This window comes from Labrus bergylta, chromosome 21 (assembly GCF_963930695.1).
Source record: "Labrus bergylta chromosome 21, fLabBer1.1, whole genome shotgun sequence".
Classification (NCBI taxonomy): domain Eukaryota; kingdom Metazoa; phylum Chordata; class Actinopteri; order Labriformes; family Labridae; genus Labrus; species Labrus bergylta.
The window spans coordinates 9514895-9537122 of NC_089215.1; the positions used below are offsets into that span (position 1 = coordinate 9514895).

The 22228-nt window shown below is 40.2% G+C and overlaps 1 protein-coding gene across 4 annotated transcripts in view; it reads left to right on the forward strand.

Moving 5' to 3' along the window:
* Positions 1-22228, forward strand: part of vti1a (vesicle transport through interaction with t-SNAREs 1A) — a 121942-nt gene that overhangs the window by 36508 nt on the left and 63206 nt on the right. For all 4 annotated transcript variants that reach the window (XM_065949304.1, XM_065949305.1, XM_065949302.1 and 1 more), the window contains one exon: positions 7-91. In XM_065949304.1, coding sequence (XP_065805376.1) covers positions 7-91 — 85 coding nt within the window. The remainder of the gene's footprint in view (positions 1-6; positions 92-22228) is intronic.

Below are 22228 nucleotides of genomic sequence, written 5' to 3' on the forward strand. Positions count from 1 at the left end.
TTGCAGAGAGCGCATCTGTTGGACAACACAGAGAAGCTGGAAAGGTCATCACGGAGACTGGAGGCCGGCTACCAGATAGCGGTAGAAACTGGTACGTATTCCCGTTTTGGATTGGGTTAGGAAATAGTCGGGATGGGTGAGTTTGAGGGGGTTAAGATAGTGGTGAGGGATGAGTGAGCGACAGCAAATTGTCTTGCTCATATGCGAGGTGGGTGGATATGTGTGTTTGTGGGGAGGAAGAGGAAGGGGGGGGGGGGGGGGTGAAACCCCCCCAAAAAAACTCTTCCTTGACGCCTGATGACATTTTTCTGGAGCACATCAAAGGCGAGCGACGGAGGGGAGAGAGAGAGGTGTACAGGCGGCAGATCGGGCGCCGCTTCTCCTCGCTCTGCTCCTGAAGAAATCTCGTGCATCTCTATGACTGTGTGTGTCTTTTTGTGTTGTCTTATGTGTGTGTGTTGGTGGTGGTGGGTTTTTTTTATTTTTTTTCCCCCCACAAACAGTCAGGGGGGTCTATGAAAATAAACAACGTCAGCGTTCCTCCTGAAGTTCTTAATTCAGCGTAGAAGGAAGAAATAAAAAAAACACTTTCTAAATAAACCGTCCAAAAAAAAACCACACACAACTTCTTTTTTCCTCATTATCAAGGATTGTTTTTATCTTTAAAATAGGAGAAAAAAAAAAAAGCTCATTGGGATCTTAAATAGATTTAACCAGTTAGCATATCCCCCCCCCCCCCCGCCCCGTCTTCCTTCCTGACAGTCACCACATTATCGAGGCAGAGTGTATTCCTCAGAGATGTATCAAAGCTCATTCTTGAAGTATCAACCAGCTTTCCGTGGCTTCCGTTGTAGTTTTGAAAAAGTTTGTCAATTTACACTATAATCGCGGGGTGGCTGGCGTGCGCGACATCGACAGATTTAATAATTCAAGTCAAGGAAGGTTCGCACACAGACCAGCTGCTTTTGATGTTCTCTGTTACTTGCATTCACAGATTCATAAATACAATCTACATTCTCTGCTTAAAAAGGTTGATTCAAATGCCTCAGATGATCCCGCCATTTCCGAGTTTCTCGAGTGTCGGATTCTACGACAGCTGACAGGTTTTTTTTTTCAAATTCCACCCAGTCGTATCATTTACCAGACTGGCTTGTTTTTTTTTTTGTTTCTTTTTGATGTTTTCCTTCACAGCTTGGTTGGTGTTAAAGAAGTGGGCCATGGCTAACATTGTTCACTACCTACTGGGACCGTCGGTTTTCCTGCCGTAGTCGACCACATGCCCCTTGACCCCTATGTCACTGGTGGCCGTCTCATCCGCTGTGTGTGTGCGGTTAGCTAAGAACAATGCTCGTTTATCTCGCCTCGGTCCCACACACTTGGCTTGGTCCACACCAGCTGGGTCTGTGTTTGTGGTATGGTGGGGAGGCTCAGCCCCGCGCCTTTAATCCATGACCCTTTCCTTTTGCTCTGCTGTCGATACCAACCCTCCGCTCAGATGCACAACCTGAAACGGCAAAGTCCGTGGGTCAAACAGGAAATACATCGGCACAAAGAATGAAGATACACAGGGAATATGCGCACCAGTCTAATTACTATACAAGCTGAGCTCTCAAATTCAACACAAACTCTGGACAGCGGCCATCTTGATCTCCTGGTTTTTAAGGTTAAGGCTGAGTTCACTTTTTGATTCCGTATTCAGCCTTTCATTTTGAGCTCTTCACCCAGCTCAAGAAATATATTTATTTTTGTGGTTCCGTTGTTGCGTTTCTCCCTTCTTCTCCAGACATCTTACGCAAACTTTGCTCCATCCAGATACCAAAGTTCTCAGAGGATTGTAACAAATCGCACATTCAGGATTGGGATTTCTTTTTTGCCAACTCTAAACCGTCTCTTGTAGTAGTTTACTTTTGGAACAAACAAAAAAATCTCAGTTAAAGAAATAAAAATCAAAGTGTACCACATTATGAAAATGGCATTGGCGGTTGTTGAAGAGTAATCTGTGAGTAAAGCACAAAGGTGTAGCAGCCACAGACGTTAAACAGGAATAATTACAGCGTTAAGAGTTTCTCCAATCAGACACTCTCTAGTCATTGTGCAAACACTTTTCTTGCCACAAAAACCTTAACTCCACTCAGACATCTGAGCTGTACTTTTTTTTTTTTTTTTTTACCAAGAGCAGTTTAGCGTCGTTATTTTCCATGTAATTCAAAGTAAGATTCTCTATCCACAATGACACAGTCACCCTTAAGAACCGTAATTGACCAATGGGGGAAGTGGAAGTAAAAGACATTTTATTTCAAAGAGATAGATCCTGAACAAAGAAATGGTGCAGAAACTCAGCTTTGCCCCCTTTTCCTCTTCAGTGTCGACAATATATCTCTTAATGACCAGGAACAAAAAAGCCAGGATGCTTCTAGGTCACATTTAAGGAGAAAAAGAGAGGACTCTTAGTTCTAAGAAAAGACGCATCTTCACAGAGTACCATTTTATCAGATTTGAGCTTTTTTTCTTCTTCTACCATTCTCAGTATCCCCTGTGTATTTAGCAAAAACAAAGGCTTGCCAAAAGCCGCAAGAGCCCTCACAGGGATATAGAGGAGACTCTTTGGACATACAGAGCTATTTACCACACGCACACTCAAGAAGCAGGGACCTCTGTTTGTCTCATAAATAAAGTATAGAACTTCATTAGTGAGGAGCACTGACTTAAAAGCCCAGGCAGAGCAGCAAGCAGACATGGGGGCTAGCCCAGTTAAAGAGGGCCCTAAATAAAGAGGGAGGGCATGCAGTTAGCCAATTTAACTACATTTGAGTCAGGGGCATTTGAAATGCCCAAATGTGGAGGCTTGACTGATGCTAAAATCAAAGACATGCCAGTTTGAGTGCTTTCCTCTGCAGTTAAAAAAAATAAAAAAAAAGACTTTGAATGATTTATGATTGCTTGTTGAGAAATAAATAGCATGTCAGATTAGACATCGAAGTTGCAATGATTATTTTCTCCACCTTTTTGATTATAATTCATCCAGGGGAAGAGAGCTGACGCAGTGATTGACAGTTCATACAAAATATGGCTTAAAAAATGTTCCCTCCAAATCCCTTTTATGGTAAAAAAAAATCCAATGTTTTGTATTCTATTATTATTGTTATTATTGTTAGAATGGAGTATATTCTTAACCTTAGCCTAGAACAGCCTTTGCCATTGACCTGTAAATCGTTCTAGCACATTCATTATAATTGTAAATTTAAAAGTAATTGAAAACTTTATATGAACTTACATTATGGGCCCATTGTAGCTGTAGTTTACTGGTGCTTCAAGCTTCTGTAGTTTGGTGGCAGGAACATGACTTGTATAGGGTTTCATTTTAACTTGTCTTTAGTTTGTACTATTATAAAATAATGGATGCATTTCTGAAGCATGACTTTAATAAAAGAACAATTCAGGAAATCAACCAGAAAATGTGGAGTGAATCTACTTTGAAAATTCATCCCCCTTTATGCTTGTTCAGTTGACACAAATAACTTAGCAATGGCAGCAGAAATGAGCTGCAGAAACAAAGACTGAGACAGACAAAAGCGTTGCTACTCTGCATTTTAAAGGTGGCCAGCAAGAGGCTGAGAACACTTCTTAGGCGAGTCGTCTTGGTGTTTAGGGGCCTGTAATCAATCCTGCAAAATGAAAACAGCTCATTAGGGATTGATTTCAGTCCCGTTCAGATAAGCAGAAAGGGCCGGGGCCGGCCCCTTGGGGGCCACAGCCGAGCCCAAAGTTCACGCCATGCCAGGTAGAGAGCAGCACCGCAGGCTATCAACTTTATTAGGATGGAGATAAGCTGATTAGACCTTGTCAATCAAAGGTGCCAGCGACTCAATCATGATCCAGGGGACTTTTCTTTCGTCTCTCTTGTTTTCTCTCTCTCCCCTCTCCCACAATCTCCCTCTCTTTTTGTGATAAATCATTGAAGCGACCAACAAAGTGGCAGCCATCGCTGGGCTAAGCTAAGCAGCCCTGCAGTTGTCACCAAGGCAGACACACAGGGACCCTGTGATGATGTGACGACTATATTAAAGACTACATCAATTTGTTTTAGAGCAGTTTGATTTTCAACTGCAGTGGTATTAAACGAGAGGGGGGAAGGGAGGGCAAGTGCGTCGGCATCATCGAACATGATTCCAGTGGCAGAGCAAGGGGTGCTGGGACGGAAATAAAAAAAAAAAGATAAATGACAGAGTGACGAGAAATAAATAAATATGTTTTTGTAAACATAAAAAAAAAAAAAAAAAAAAAAATCTTCATGGCTCCCTTTTGAAGCGGAGTGTGGCTTTGAGTCTTGCTGAGAGTCCATGGGCACTGGAGTGGCCCAGTAACACAGCACACGTTTGTCCCGACTCTCTATCTCTCCCCCTCCATCTCCGTCTCCGTCTCTGTTTCTCTCCCACTCACTTTATTTCTCCCTGTTCTCTCTAAAGATCAGACTCCATGATTCTTTTGGTGCTGGGCCACCAAAGTGGCGTCACTCCTCAAATCCATAAGCAAACACTTAAACGAATGACACAATCGGTTAAATTTATTGAGAAAGGCCTTGTGCTATTTTAGGCTGAGGCTATTATTAACTATAACAAAAAAAAATCATTCTTCAATACATACAAATTCAGAACATTGAGCACAATAACATATTTTTTAATTGTAATATTAAACATATTACTAGTTATTAAAAAATAGTTTTAATTATTCTCCCTTAAGGTGTAAATATAGTGACCATGGTTCTTTAAAAAAAACAAAAAACAATAGCTTTATTTTTTCCTCAGCATAATTTTTGCAGATTGATAAAACAAATACATAAAATATTAATTCAATCTTTTTGACTTTCTTCAGCGCTAAAACTTTTATATTTTTATTTGTTGAGGATCTTATTTTGTGTCCCTACATGAATGAATTGTTTGAATTGTACACCGTCTATGTATACAATCTAAATATCATTAACCTAATACTTAGTTTTTTCTTACATTAATATTGAGTTTATTTTGTCTTTTGTACACTATATAGTTTTCATATTATAGAATATCTGTCTTATTTCTTCTTAAGGTATAGTCTCGTAAATCACTTCTTCTACTTGGTTGACAAAATCATAATTTTGTTATATTCTAAAAAGAAAAGAAAGTAAATTGATAGATCTTTGATTACTGGAGGAGAGGGTTCAGACTTTAATATTTCACAGCTTGAGTTTTCAGTTGAGGAGAATGGAGGCCTTAAAAAAAAAAATCTTTCAAAATAATATTTTTCTGTTGCTTTGAAAAAAAAGGGAAAAATAAGTATTACAGAGACCCCACAAAAATTCGCTTGAAACCACATTTCCTAAATATATATGCTCCAACGCATAACATCTCGCTCTCAGAAAATGTAGCCGTGGGTGAGCTGTTTATCGGTAAACCCCCGGTGGATGAAAGGCGTAGCAATAATGATTTTTTCTCTCCTAATCGGACCTTGTCAGCAAGGCGTCTTATCGTGGAGAGGAAAATGACACCGATCCTATCGAAGAGCCTGGAGTCCGAGTCGGCGGCGTGTGTCCCCCCCAATCATGGCCGGCCGTGGCCTAGCCGTATCTAGCGCCGCCACAAACGGCGAGCGACGCTTTTTTCATGTGGACTTCAAAAACGTCGCGAGTCATTAAAATTGCACCCGCGTTCGGCAGCGGGGATCAGCCGCTCTGGAGCGAAAATGGGATGTGGGAAGAGGAGACTCGCTAAATGTGTTAATTCCATCCTCACATGTTTAAGGCTTAATTTTAATCTGTTTGAGGGAGGAGGAGGGGTGGGGGGGGGGGGTGGTTGGGGGGGGCGATTGGAAAGAGGGGCGGGAGGGGCAATGAGAAAGCCTCGCACTGCAATAAATCGCCATTATCTTTGACACCCTAGGACTCAGCTGTTCCAGGGATTTAGGGGTCCACTGGCAACAGTGTATATCGGAGGGCATGAAAACACTGTTTACGCTTGAACTGCGGTAGCTAAGGTGCAATCACCAGTTTCAGGCTGCTCAGACAAAAGGCCTTACGCGCACAATGGCCCCGCTAGCATACGCACCCCTCAATGGAAGAGCTGAACCAACAGACTCGAGTATGTGTTTGTGTGTGCGCGCCTGTTTCCCTGTGTGTTCCCTGTGCAGCGACAGGTGCTGTCGCGACAATCCAAATATTAGCTTAAGCTAAGTCCATCGACTAAGATGCCAATAAGTGAAACGTTTATTCAAAATTTAATGAACAGAAAACCAAAGATGGATGTCTATCAACATTCTCTGACTGAATAATCACAGATCATGAGTCCACCCCCACCACCATCACCACCAACAACAAGAACTATTAGCCTCCTTGACTCCCTCAGTGTGTTGGGTCTGCACAAGGTGTTAGCTAGCATTAATAAAATAAAAGGGAAAATCTAATAATTAGACCTTTAGTCAGTTATTAGCTTCAACAAGGCTCTCAATATAATGAGACTCTTGGAAGTAATGATCTGACTAGAGAGCTCATTGGAGCTTTCAGGGCTTAAACAAGAGAGGAATGTTACTCAGAGAAATGTTAGTTTTCCATTCCGCAATTAAAAGTCTTAACTCTAAAAGATTGATTTTTATATTCATGCGAGACACAAATTCAGTGGAACATTCAAATATTTAACGTAGGTCTTTAAAAGTCATGCATAGCTTTTGACACATTGAAACATCAGCAGCCTGCAGCTTTACACTGCTGTGATTGGTTTGTTGAGTTAATACCAGAGATTGAGCAGGTAACTTGAGCTCCAGTGTAACATTTATGAGAATTCTAAACCAACAACGTTAGCATTGTTTAAGAACATGTTTTACATTACACAAACAATGTGATTTTCTGAATAGCAGACCATAAGGAAAGTCCAAAACCAGGGCTAATGTGACATGTTGTTTGTTTACCACCATTCCAATACAAAGGAGCTAAATATAGGAGCGATTCATTTCTGTAAAAAAGGATATTTCTGCTTTTATAAATGCAAAGAATCACTTGTTGTTAACCTTGAAAATAAGGTGATTTCAACGCAGTTCATAAATTGTTCTATATTCTGGATCAAACCTCGTCCGAATCATTTATTGATATCATCTTATCTCCAAAAACGAAATACCCTCCAATGTCTAGATAGTGGTACGCCACTATATCTTAAAAAGACACCTTCGCCCCAACCTTAAATCAGACTCTTAATTCTATTTTTAGGTTACAATTACTAAAAAGATACCCCCTGCCTTCTTGCATGCAGGAGAAAAAAGTGTAGCGTTGACCTCTGGCTGACATAGAAAAAAAGCAGAGGGAGGAAGAGAAGCGAAGGAGGGGAGGGGAGGGAGGGGGGGGGGGCGGAGAAAAAAGAAAGCAGCAGAAAGCGCGACAGAGTGGAGAGAGCTAAGACAACAACTGTGAAGAGCCGCACAGGGTTAAAGAAAAACTGTTTCAGAAGGAAATGGCAGACAAAAGCGAGGACTTGGAGCCCCCACGGGCGCTTTAAAAGAGCCGCTACTTCTGAGGCGCTGAAATATTAAAAACAGAAAGGGAGAACCAACTTAAGAAAAGGGGAAAAAAAAAAGAAGAAATATTGAAATAAAGTAAAAGGATTGGAAGTGAGGGAGAAATGTGCCACCTTGTCACCCGAGGACGTAAATCAGAAATCTTAATTCAGTGATGAGAATGACGCTGTGGATGACAAAAGGATTGGTGGCAGTTAAAACTCTAAAAGGAGGAAGAGAGAAGAGGAGAAATGTTTTAGGGTCCGTGTTGATAGGCTTTCATAAAGGACCAAGAGATCAAGATGTGTGGAAATGAAGCAGCCACAGAAAATGATTTCACATCGTGGAACATGCTTACAACTAGAGGGGAAACAATCTCCTGGCTGTGATTTGAAGCACTTACTTAATTTTAGTTTATTATTTATTTATTTTTTTACAATGTATTAAGGTGAACTGTGCTTTTCATTAAATCTATGATATTTGAAGGGGAGGGCTACAATGTGAGTCAAACCACCATTAGCTGTGTGTGTTCACACTCTCAGGTCAAGCTGACAGACAGAGATGGAAGTTTTTTTTTTTGATGAGACTAAACATAGATTTAGAAGTTTAAGAAGATAGATTGTTAAAGGGGGCGTGGCTCTATTTCTCTTTTAACTTTGCTCAAAGCTTTATAAAATGACAACAGTGGTTTTCAACCAAATCTGCCATGCCTCTCATACGTCATAGTCTCTGTGCATGCTTTTTTTAAATTTTTTTTTTAAAGGATTTTATAACTTTGACAGTCATCGTTGAAATATAGTAGTTATTTAATTTCTCTGGATTTGTGTGAAGTTATCAAAGATATATTTTAGGGAATGGAAGAAATAGATTTTTAATTTGTAATCTCTGAAAACCTGAAATAAATAAGAGACTTCATTGTTTTTCACCTGATTGACAGCTAATGTTAACTTTATAAAACTTTAACATTTTATTGACACCTATCTAAAAGTGAGCCTGCTTATAAAAGAAACAATAATAACTTTTTTTCAACATAAATACATGAACAGGTAAATAAATGTCAGATTGAAAGTAGTATTCAGACTGTCACACTAAGTTGTTAATGAAGCTTGTAACCCAGCTAAGTGCTGATGACGTTTAATGTTAACAGTCTGTTATCATTCATTTAAAGATTTTTACATTTTAGATTTTATTTATTATTATTTAAATATTTTAAAGCCTATGTGTATTTACTATTACCATTTTAAACATGGCTTGTTAGCAACTAAGAAATACAATTTAATCAATTCATTAATTTCATGATTAAATGCTTTTAAGTAAACCACCTATTGTTTGCACCGTGCCATGGCCATTGCACTTAATTACAAATACTTTATTTGTAGTTTTGTATTTTTCCTGTCACGTTCATCAGTAAACAAAACCTGTAATGTACACAGCGCCGCCATGTCCATAAATGTAATAGATTTGTTTTTCGTTTTTTATATTCTCCCTAAAAATATTCTCAATAAAAAATAAATCTATATCAGCGATTTGCCAGTGTTAACACAGGACTTAAAAATAAATACAAGCATTTGTTTTTTTCATCAACTCATCACAATAAAACAAAACCAGATATGATTCTCTTCAGACCAAAGAGGAATTAATTTTTTTTTTTTTTTTTTATTATTTCTTTAAACGTCATTTCATGTGCTTATGAAATTGATAATGATTGGTAATTGTGGTTGATCACAGTGAAAGATGAAACCATTAAAAGTCACATTACATGTGATGTAAGTGAAACTAGGTTTAAGCTCACAATGTTGATGCTTTTGAGAAACATTGAACTGCTTTATATATATTATTTTTGTCTTTAAGCAAGGTATTATTAGGTTATTCCAAAGCCATTTCCACAGCTGGGGACTTAATCCAAAGGTCTGTGAGGAAGCAACAATGACTTCTCTTTAGCTAAAGATGCTGAAGCTGCTGCTTTGTTGTCGGAGTCATTTAGTGAATGCACCGTGTCAGTTCGCTCATAGTCACACAGATGTTTTTCAGCAGCACAGATAGAGACCCTGTAGCTTCACGTCTGCATACTGCTGTGTGCCGCATTTTTTGGTTACAATAGGAAAAGCTTGTACTCTTAGATTTAAATTACTCTGTCAAATTTAAAAAAAAAAAAGTATAACAGCTGATCCCTTCAACTGCAAGTGTCGACTCCAGCCTTGAGGATCATATTTGATCCCGTGTTAGCAAACCTTATAGGGGCTAAATGCAGTCATTAGCTCTTTATTAATGTGAGTCTTCTGTAGAAGTTCCCCAAGCCTCCCACCCTGCAAGACACACAATTATACTGTACAAACACAGTGAAGCACATTAGCCGTCTCCGTCTGTCCTTGCTCCCTTTTTCCTCAACGCTAGCCCCCAGGAGCACCCCCACCCCCACCACCTCCCTTGTCAAAGGAGCTTCCTCCTTGGCTGTCCCGTGCCCATCAGACAGGGTACCCGCCCGTTTAAGACACCCGGGGAACATGAAACGGAGCCGGGCCGAGATGTCAGCTGGTTGCCCCATCTGCCAGTCAGTGGGACGGTAAAGCTTTTGTCCTGGGGGGTAACCTTAGGAGTGCTCTGCGTGCTGCTCGAGCACATTGGTGCACGCGCACGTGTGCGTGTTGCTTTGGGAACAGGAGAATCTGCATCTCAGTTATGAGCAAACTTGGCCACAAACACCATGCTGACTTTGCCCTTTTTTTTTTTTTTTTAATTTGTGTGACTTCAGCATGTCACAAATTGAGCAAAAAAATGTATCCAAATTTAAATCGAGAATTCTTTGGTGTCACATCAGTTTAAAAAAAAAAAAAGAAATCATTCATTACACAAATTTGAAATGGCAGAAATTTCAAGGGACTCTCATATGTAGGTCTGAAAGAATTGCTGGACTGAAGTTAATTGGTCTCATTTCTCACTTCTTCTGGATACCACAGTTGTTGCAGCATCAGAATTTTAAATTGCCTGGAACTTGTCTCTACCCTTTTTCCTGTCCCCCTGTTAAATAACATAACCTTGACAGTACAAACAGTTTGACTCCCATATAAATGTACCAAGGCGCTGAGTGGAAGGAGGCTGGGTGGCTGGTTTGAAATGCATTCTCTCGTTCGGTAGATAGGCCGCGCCCTTGAGCTGCTTTAGGCTGGGAGGCGCCGCTTGTTCTCACTGTGAGAAGGTGCTGAAAGGGGGCCTCTGTGCATGCAGGGATGCATGCACATAATCCTTTGGACGGGTCTATGTGAGCCCAAGAGTTCCTAAAAAGAAAATGCAGCAAGAACTTATTTATTTAGCACTGAGTTGTGCTTTTTTGTAGTCGTGCCTGTCAAGGATATCAGCACAAGTTAATACGTGTGCTGCTGTAAGTGTGTCTGGGTGTTTTTGTTTCCTAGTAACAAGCGCACGTGGTTCGCACCTCAGTTATTAAAGTCAGATAAAATGTGATTTATAACAACAAAGTCATCCCTTCCTGTGCTTTTATCATTTAAAGCCAACTTTGACTGTTGTCTGCCTTGTAGAAAAAAAGCTCCCCTTAAGTGGTCTACATAGTCCCCGTGCTCACATCAGTCAGTCTCACCGCGTGATGTATGTACTGGAGTGGTAGTCCTGAAGGGCTGATGTATGCTCAGCTCTGCACCGGCAAGTCCTCTCTGAGCACATCTATGATCTTGGGTTACTCAATCATCAATCAAGGCCAACTGCAGCGTACTGTACCGCGGCCCATCTTTTAAAGCTCAGTTGTGAAGGACTGGCTAAGATGGCCTAAGGGACACTTTCCTTGGTCTTGCCCATCTCAGGTTTGATGTGAATATGGGCGTACTTAGGACTACACACAGGACAGGGTCCACCACGCATTGATGTTGACTTTTTTCTATGTTTGGTGAAGGCCACCTGAAAAGGAAATATTCTTGGAATGTCCCTTTTTTTTTTTTTTTTTTGAAGTGAACATGTTTCACTAATTAAGCTGATGTTTTCCTTATAATCTTTTAAGTGCATCATCCAGGAATCAAAATCAACAAGATAACTTCATACAACAGGATCTTTTGGTTTTTAAGACGTATTATTTTCTTGCTACATAGAAAATGTTTGTTATTAACAATAAGTTAATGTTACATCAGATAAAAGCATGACATTTTTTTATAATTTCTTTTTACGTTTATGTTAAGAGAAGCAGGGCAGGGGTAAGATTTGCAGACAAAGAACTAATCAAACATTTCATCTCCAGAAGGATAGTTTACTTTAAAAAAAAAAATGTAAAAACCTAAATTTCCGGCAATACTGGCAGAGGGAGCAGACAAAGAAAGCAGTGCATGAAAAGAGTGTCATGAAATCAAAAAGAAATATACGGGACTTTCACTTTCTCCACAAAGCAGCTCAGAATTCATTATATTATCCAGAATGGACATTCACAACTGTAGGATATTGCAGTGATAGAGTTGCATGCCAATTTTGCTGAGTGCTTGAAGTAGGTATTGTGCTGTTTTAATGAGCTGTTTAGACTAGTGGCCGGTTACATTTGGACTCTTAACAACCATCTCAGTGAATAATTGTTGTTGCCTCTTAAAGGCCAGATGTATGGAATTCATGCAAATTTAGAGCAAAGAGAAAATGTGTGTGTGAATGCGAGTGTGTGAGGGTTTCTTGGAATAATTGTATTCCAGATGTCCCTTCTTTTTTTTTTTTTCATTTGAACTATACACACACATAACACATGCACACACACACAAACGAAAAAAAGCACACACACTAAAGGGACAGAACAGATGATGGTGATGATGATTAAGATCTTAAGCATATGGAGCTTCTGTTGATTTAGTATTTGTGTGTATTTGTGTGTGGCTGTGTGTTTTTTTTTTTTTTTGAACACTTCTGCTCCCTCAGTCTTCTGTGACAGGTTCACCCATCTCTCCTGGGGAGGCCTTCACTCCCAATTTAGACGCAAGCGTTGTCAAGTGACAGCAATGGCTCCGGCACCCTGCCTCTGCAATATGACTACAGTTAACTTAACAAGTCTGGATATGTGAGCTCCATCTTTGATGTAATTGATTTGACTGGTTTGAGCATCCTTTTCTTGCAGCAAAAGTTTTTTTTTTTTTTTTTTTTTTTTGGGGGGGGGTAGATCTGTCAGGATTATCTTCACAGGGAGACAGGTCATTTCTGTCACATTTTAAACAAAAAGTCCAAACTTTTATCATAGTTTGCATTACCTGTGTTGTTATTTGAGCTTGAATGTCAATCATTAAAAAAAAAAATAAAAAAAAAGATGCTTTCTTTTCCTCAATGTCAGCTAAAATATAGCCTGTGAAAAAAAACCTCATCATCTCCATAATGGGCATACGAGGCCGCAGTGTACTCTGGGCCATAAACAGCAGCACAAGAGCACATTCCTGTCTGCTGCAACCTTCCTGTTGTATAGCAATCATAAATGTCACCACTTGAACAGCAAATCAAAAGAGCCCTCTGATACGAAACTGTAAGGAAGGTGGTCACTGTACAAGCAAATCTTGCATCTCGGTATGTTTAATGTCTGCGTTAGACCTTTTGTGGGCTCTGGGCTTTAGTGTAGAGGTGGACATATTTTTTTGAGAATATGTAAGAAAAGTTCATCTATTGTCTTTTTCTCGGCGTGGGTGCTTCAGATGCTCCTGCAGAACATTAAGCATAGATGTAGCATCTTTTTTTTTTTATATATATATATATATATATGTTTTGTAAATATTATCAGGGAAGTGAATCAATATATGTTGTTTTCTAGAATTAGGCAAAATAAGTGTGGTTAAAGTTTTCTGGATTTGTCAGAAATTCTCTGAAGGTCTTTCCATCTCAAGCTAAACAGATATTGTTTCCCTTTCAGTTACACTCTTGAAACCTTTAAAACAAAAAAAAAACAATCCATTAGGGTCTTTGAGTGTGTAGATGTCATCACATGCGTGCGTGTGTGTGTTTGTGGGGGGTTGAAGTTGTGTTGAGTGACAAGGGCATGCGTCTTGAGCCACCTGGATTTATTTGGGCCAAACAAGAGGGGCCCCGTGTCTCGTCCTGGGCAGTGGGGCCTAAGAGCCCACGAACAGAAGGTGCCTCCTCACAACTCGCACCTGAGCTTCCTCCCAGCCTGGGACCGACCTCTCTCTCTCTTTCTCTATCGCTCTCTCCATCCTCTATCCCTCTCTCTTTCTTTCTACCCTCTGTATCCCCGCCACTTCTCTCCCCGGCCGTGGCCTGGCCTACTTTTACCTCTCCCACTCTGGACCCTTTGAAGTCGACTGTGTTGGCCCTTACCACAGATCATGTGTATGTTTAGAGAAGGCCCCTTTGCTCACTCCTCAGTCTGTTTATGAATATACATTTCACAAACAGGATACGTGGTTAATGGTCTACAAAGAGAAGCGTTCTCTCTTATGTATTAGCTGTGCTTATCCCAGTAAATGATGCTAAGGTTCACAGTGAAAACCACTCTTCCGTTTACTTGATTCTCTCCTTTCTCCTTTAGTCACTGCTGAGTTTGTTTCCCTTTGTTCTTGATGTGTTTTTTTTTTTTTCCTCCTCTGAATCTCCCAACTCAGTTCCTGGAAAAGAAAGAAGAGGCTTTATTCTGGAAGGAAATGTGTGTTTGCTTGTCTGTTAGCATCTTTTTCATTTAGGCTTGAAGTGACAGAGTGTGAAGCTGGGTAGGCGTGTGCATCACAGAAGTCAAAAGCACAAACACTAACAAGACACCAATAGGCTGCTTTAGTTTTTGAAGGCAAAAATCACCTCAAAATGAACACGTACCATATATCTCTGGTCAGTTTGGCATTGTATCACAGCATTTTATTTGCACATTTAAATATGTTGTAGCAGATTTAATAAAGTCTTCGATATTAGACTTTAGCCTTTAGCTAAATAGAACTATTCAGTATTTCTTCACACTTGTGTGAACACTCTGAGGGTATACTTTGCACCTGACCTCTCATCTAAACAGAAAAATACACAATTCTTTATTTCCCTATGGAGAAATCCAGATTATAAATGTGAAATTAGATTTTAGCATCTGAGTGACATTTTTCCTGAGATTTTGATTAATATAACATATAGAACTGAACAGATCTTAATTGGACAAAAAATCCATTCTCTGGCATGAAGGGCAACTTTTATGCTATATATATCTATCTATCTATACAGATAGGTAGATATATGCTGTATATTTATAAAGTGTATATATGTAAATACTTGTTTGCAGGATACATTTAACGTTGGTTTCAGAAACATAAAGGAAAATCAAAATTATTTAAAAAAAAGAAGATGAAAACTTACCACCCTCAAACCTTTGCTATAGCTCTGGTTGTTGTTTCTACAATCCTAGAATGCCTGTAGCTATTCCCCATTTAAAACTGGTTTGTAAACAGTACTGTTTGCTCAATATAGTTCCAAGTGACATACTTATTGGCATTGCTGGCCAACAAGGTTGTGCACCAGCATCATCACAGTGTGAGGAAACTGTACCCTCAGTGAACTCAATTCAAGTGTCTGGTGTTAGAAGAGTTAAAGAACTACTACTAAGGTATTAAAGATACAGGTATTCAGATCAAGTCTCATACTAACATGAAGTACATTAACAGAAAGTCTTAATTGTTTATTCGTAAGTGAATATTTTGGGGGTTTAATTGTCAAACACATTTACTTTCAGGTTCAAAAGTGTAATTATTTTCTGCTCTTTTAGTCATTTTGTTAATCTAAGCTTTGGGTTTTTGGGGCCCCAGATTGCCTTGCCATTCCGTTATGCATTATGTATGGGGGCTATCATCTTATAAGTGGGCAGCCCGGGTTCGACTCTTGACTTTTGGCTCCTTTCCTGCTTGTCATTCCTCACTCTCTTAGTCTTGTTTCTGACTCTATCCTCAGTGCAATCGATAAAAGACTTTAAATTCCAAAAATAAACTTAAAAAACAGTCTCGAGTTTTGAACTTAGTTTGACTAAAAAAACTTGAAGCTTCAATTTGGGCTCTTGGCAATTGTGATGTAACTTTTAAGAACCTTTTGACATTTTAAAGACTAAACTATCAATAGGAAAGGGGTGTTAGATCAAACCTATTTTGATCATTTATAAGCTGTAGTTATTGCAAACTTTTGACTCACAATCAAAAATCTAATTGATTTTACAATGTATTTTTCAGTTAAATCTTGAGAAACCCTTTACTATGACCACATTGCTTTCTGAAAAAAAAAAAAAAAGGCCAACCCACGCACAACAGTTATTGACCCTACTGGGTGATGGGTTGGTCTGAACAATATACCAGAGTGCCATTGAGTGCTCCTGTTGTTGTCAGCTCTTCTGGACAACAGCAGAAAGAATGCACTTGTTGAGTTCTTGCTCTAACACTTGGTGTTGTCAGTGGTCAAGAGTCACACCTAATTGATCCAAACTGGTTGAAAAAGGATGTGGCAAACCGTTCTTACTAGTGGCATGGGAAACCTAGCAATTAATGGGAAAAGATGGACATTTTGAGATTTAGTGGCACTGATACAAAGTTGTCCCCTCACAAAACAGGATTGGGGGATTTGATACATCAAACCTCCAGAGGACTTGGCTTCGAATTTTAATATTGATTATAAATAATTGGTAGAGCCATTTTTCGATAACACATAGAGGTGCTCATTCAATTATTAGCAACCTCCAATCTTAATATAATCTGATGAATATGGGAACAGACAATTTAGATATAGATGTTTTAAAAACCAGACAAACTGAACCTTCCCACATGTAAGACCTAGTGCCATTATAGGTTATGAGTAGGTTTGTGTTTCCAATGATGCATATGAGTTGAAGAGGCTGTTTTTCCTCTATCAGACTTAATATTGTGTTCGTCCATTGTACAAGATGTCTGAGACTGTAATTAGTGGATTGCTTTGAGTCGGGCCAGCCCAGGGCGTAAAGAGAGACTGTGGGGAGTAAAGGGAGCAACAGCAACTCGAGGGAGGCTGGAGAAGAAAAGGGCCGCCCATTTTTTTAGTCCTGATGGAGGTTATATTTTCTGTGACAACTGGACCAGAGTAATCAAAATGTGTTAATAATCCCTTCAAAGGGCCTGGCGGCACATCAGTGAGAAGGCTCAGCGAACGCAAATCCCCTGCTAGACCCTGGTTCTGGCTGCCCCACCCTTATTGACCCTTCGTCACTCTCTCTTTCCTCTCGTCTTCATTTCTTTTGCTCTTGATCTTATCGGTTGTGTTCAACCAGTGTTTCATTTGACTAAATCTCAACAAACTTGCTTAAAAGTAAACCTTGATTGTTCCAAATCATGCAAGTAAAGAAAAAAAAACCAATATGACAGAAAAAATCTTGATATTTGTCAGAGTGTTGTTGTAGTAGATTCCAGGACCCAGAAGGAAGCATTGGCCTGAGTCCATTTTGGCACCCTGCTGCTCGGGTCCAACCCCTGGGGTGATTCAAGGTCAGACTTTATAGGTTCCAATAAGTTCTATCTTTTGTCTGAGGATTAACACAAAGGTCAGAGTTCACCAAGATGGCCAGATGAGATCCCAAGTGCTAAACATCCATATCTTCCGCTCCTAAACGCAGGTTGAGCGTCAGGATCAATGGACCCGATCAATGGGCACATAGTGGTGGAGGTAATGTCGGTGAAAAAGTTTGATTGCATGCATATTGATCAGAGCGGGGCTAAGAAGCTTTAAGGCTATTGATTTTATTTTGGATATGCACTTTTTTAAAGCTCATTTGTCCAAACAATTGGATGGCATATTGGTATTAACACACACACACACACACACACACACACACACACACACACACACACACACACACACACACACACACACACACACATATACATGCACACAGCAGAACACGTACTAAACCACCCAATGACTATAACTTGATCTACTCTTTATGTATTCATCTTGTTATTTCTTGAACCTTTTTCTATTTGTAACAAATTTAACTTCAAACCATCATCAGATCTTCCCAAGCACAACTTGTCTTGCTGTTTTTGTGGTAACTCTTGGTTCTATTTAAGGCCCTTCTTAGACCAGGAACTTGTTTGTCTTGTTTGAGCCCATTGCTTTGCCGCTCAGTCTAGCAACAAAGCTACTTCCTGGCTCTTACTAAAATAGTTCCTGCCATTGGCCACCTTCCAATCTGAAAAAAAAAAACACTTTATCATAATTTAAACAATCAGAACTATGCCCTGAATGTGATTAAACATATATAACACATTTCATTATCTTGCCTAATTAAACATTTAGTCCTGGAAAGTAGTTTCTCAGACTCTAGAACTGCCAACTTTCCAGCTGTACGGTATGAAATGTCTTCAAACAGGTTTTGAAGACATCAGCTTTGCATAGTGTAATACAAAAAACAAAGCCACTGCCATCTTCGTTATGCCACTCACTCAACCATCATTAGCCCACCATTAGCATTGAGTAGGTGTTGGTAAAGAACACTTTAAGTGCCTATCTCACTAATTGTCATTAAGATGTGATCCTGCACATGCTTAATTACACATATATTCACACCTAATCTTATGGACAGGTGTTCCATAAGAGGCAAAGAACTTGATAGGAATGATAGAGAAAGTTAAATAAAGGACTTTTTGACATTCACGTTAACTTTTCTTTAAATTAAGTCTCTGCCAATGAGAGAAACTCTGCCTCATTAAGCAGTCTAGTCAGAAGCCGCGTGTCACCGTCACTTTGAGGCCTCTAAAAAATGCATGGGGTCTGGGTGAGGCGCCCGAGCCCCAGTGTGACCTGGGAGCGGTTTGTGTGAGGTCTCGGGAGAGGCTGTGTCCAGTGTGGGGCAGGAGAAGGCACCGTGCTTAATGATAGAGCCAAGGCATCAAAGGCTGGAGACTGACATGGCGCACATCATGAAACGTGTGTGTTTTCTGTGTGTCTCTTAATATTTTGTCCCTGCTATGTATTTCTATTTAAGTTGTGTTGTCCAGATATGTGTCGATATGTGTAAAACAACCTTATTTTCTATGCAGGATATATCATTATTGTGAGTGAACATTCACAATAAGGCCCTCACTAGGTGGTGTGGCTCCCTGGGAAGGCTAGCGTAGCTGCAAGCGTTAGAGGACTCATTGACTTTCTAATGATTAGTGGTCAGGCCCCCAGCCCATGCTAGTACCAGGGGTTCGGCCTAGCCGCTGCTGCTAGCCTCTGGCCACTGCCGCGCACCACTATCGACTCACCCCCAGCCCCCTCTCTCTTTGGCCTGCTGGCGATGTGTCAAAACCCATTAGCACAGAGTTCCGCAACTATAGAGAGGGATCATTTTAGGTTTTTATCTTCCTTGCTCTCCTCTTACTTCTCCACATCCGTCTCCTCTCGCTCCCCCTCTCATTCCTTGTCTCCGCGTCTCCTCATCCTCCTCCGCCCTGCTGAAATAAAGAGAGAAAACGCAGAGAAAAAGGAGTAACCTTTGACAGGAGTTGTTCCAGTTGTGGTATGTATGGCTGCGTATTGATCTGCATTGGCTTTAGGAACTATAGAGAAGAGAACCAGCGAGTTGCCGCTGCTTTTAAGTCCCACACATTTTTTGTTTCTGGGGAAAAGACAAGGAAGTTTCAGATGCATGCTGACCTCCTCAGGTCCCATAAGCTATGGAGATTTGTTTAGAGAGGGGTGGGGTGTAGTAACATGTATATGTGTTAGAAAGAAGTTCAGTAGTCTATGATCCTGTATATAATCTTCTATTATGTTAATATCCGCTGTATATCAGTGTTTTTTTTTTGTTTTTTTTTCTGTGTGTGTTTGAGAGAAGGACAGAGAAAGTGTGTATTTTGTGCTCCGTTGTATTGTGTGTTATGTATAACAGATCTTTTGGCTCCTCTTGTTGAGTTTGACCTCTTGACACACTTGGTTGTTTCTTTCAAGTTATTGACCGACACAGCCAGTTTATCCACATAACTATTGAAGAGAGTGGAACTTCTTTTATTTAAAAAAAACAAAAACCAAAAAAAAAAAAAAACCTAAACAAGACATGGTTTGAATTAAAATGGACCAATTCACACAAACATGAGTACACAGCGAGACAACATCCCTCTTACCCAGCACTTCTTTTTCTGATAAGGTCGATCTCCCGAGGGATGAGTGCCTGTCAAAGACTTTGTCCAAACAACAAGAAATCTGTGAGGAAAGGGAAAAAAAAAAAAAAAACTTCTCCATCACTGTTCATCAATCCATCTAGTTGTGAAATCATTATTTATTTATGGAACTTTAAAGCGCGTTATTTGAATAATGCGGGGTATGACGAAGGGGGAGCTGTGCGAAAACAACAAAATGACAACCACACCAAAACCACCCGAGGGCACATGCCAACACATCGCATCAGTGTCATGCTTCCTCGCTTTGCCCCTGTGGGCTTACTGCTCAGCAGGTAGCCACACACACACACACACACACACACACACACACACACACACACACACACACACACAGTAACCCTTACCTTATTTTATTCTTTACATACGTAAACCTTCAAATTTCCTTTCTCTTGTATGCACATTTAAAAAAAAATCAATCAATAGTTTACTCATAGACAAATATAGACTCACACACTTATTTCAGCTGTCTTATACACACACACATACATGCGCACACACACACACACACACACACACGTACCCACCACGCCCTCAGGCCCTGGAGACGGCAGCAGTGGCATCAGCGGTCTGATAGATGGATCCTGTCTCCTTGTGATCTCCACTTGTCTGACAAGTGTCACACAAAGCCCAAACACAAATCAAAAGCACAGGTATGGGGCACATGTCAGTTTGATAGGACCTCGTGGATGCCTCCCCCATCCATCAACAGCTAAGATGCTCACCCATAGTCTCAGGATGAGGGTGTAAACATGGGGCTGTCTGAGCTTTTTTCAGTTCTTGATGTATGTGGCTTGCAGGCTAATAGGTTGTATTGCTGTGTTTTTGTTGTGAGGTCTGTTATCTGGAGTTTATGTCAGACAGAAACAAATAAACAGCTCATATATATTAGTTTTGGAGTGGCTGGCATCAGTGTTATTTACTCCAATATGTACTGATGTAAAAGAGTAGGTTGCTGTTTTTGACGGCGGACTTGTAAGAAAAAGGACAGGGACCCATGCACCACTAACATTTCCTTCAACTAATCATGCATGAAAACTTTCAGGAATATCATTTTTATTAACCTTTACAAAATCACTTCCCCATATCACACCTAGTGTTTCATCTTAGCCAGCTCTGCATTGGACTTGTATCCTACTGTTTAACAAAGCGCTCAAAAGCCTGTCCAGTATTCACTGTAGTCTGGCTTCATGTTCCGTCACTCTCTTTTTCTTCTTTCATCTGTCATCGTCCTCTTTTGTCTCCCAGCCTCAGCCATTGTATCAAACAATTCCAAAGATGGGCTAACTTGGCTTGTTTGTAACTGAAGGCTGTTGTGTGAACTAGTGCTGTAAAATCCGTACGCACTTTTCTTGAGATAACCTCCGGCTTGCTGCCAGAGTTACATAGTGCTGAAAACAGGTAACAAGGTAAATCAGGCCATCAAGTGTTTTAACATTGAAGGTAAAAGAACAATGAATATATGTGGTTTCTGTTAAAATATCTTACACAACCAGGTTAAAACAAAAAGAGAGTTTTGGTTAAAATAAAAATGTGCCAACCACTTTTAAGATGAATGGCATAGCACATAAAGATGTTGAAAATCTTCCACTATTTCCCCCCAATATATGTACATTTGTTCTCTGTAGATCTAACAGCAAAGTGTCTCAAAGTGATTGGCTTCCTGGCAGACAGACAGTTCCTCCAGCACCTGGAAAATCCCAAATATTGAAAGTAACTAACAGAGATCACATAACGAAACGCTGTCTATGAGGTTAAATGTATTATTGTCCACAGCAAGTCACAATATTTTTTATCCGAGCCTCCTCGCGACGACAGATCATATAAATTCTCTCCAATGTAAGAACCTATAATAACCTTTACAGTTGTGCAACTGTCCCCAACCTACTGCTGCTTCTCACTTAACACGAGTGTCACCACCAAACCACAAAGACAGCCAACTTGTCCAACAACACAGCAGAGAACTTGTCCCCCCCCCCCCACCACCACCCCCCAGTCGCCAGACAGGAACAGCCCAAACCAGACCACAACAAAAACCGAGGGAGAGCCCACCTTTTGTTTACTATTCTCAAAGGTGGATCACGGGCCGGGCCTAGTAAGGGCTTGTGACAGAGGTGATGTCTAAATTAATCATTCATGCTCTTTTCACATGGGCTACAGTAACAGGACTGAAATATTAATGACAGCCGCAGAATAAATTTGATTCCCTTTTCTCTCTGATTATAATCCACAGGCGCGCTCACACACGCATGTTTATTTATGCCCTGGAGATGAGGTATGGGGTCACTATCAGGAGTTTGTCTGCACACATAAACAAACACACACACACACACACACACTCACATGCCTTCCCTCTCCCTCTTGCCACTTGCAGTTGTGTACCACCTCATTGTTTTGGAATATGTACATATTTTCAATGTGTGATGGGCGAGAACGCTATACATTAAACATTATACGCTTGTACCATCTAGGTATGATACTGCATGAATACTGTGCACCTGGTAGCCTCAGTTTTTTGTTTGTTATTATAATTATTTGAGGTTTTTGTGCTTTATTTTTGGAGTGCATGACCTGAGTGGAGATAAGAGGAT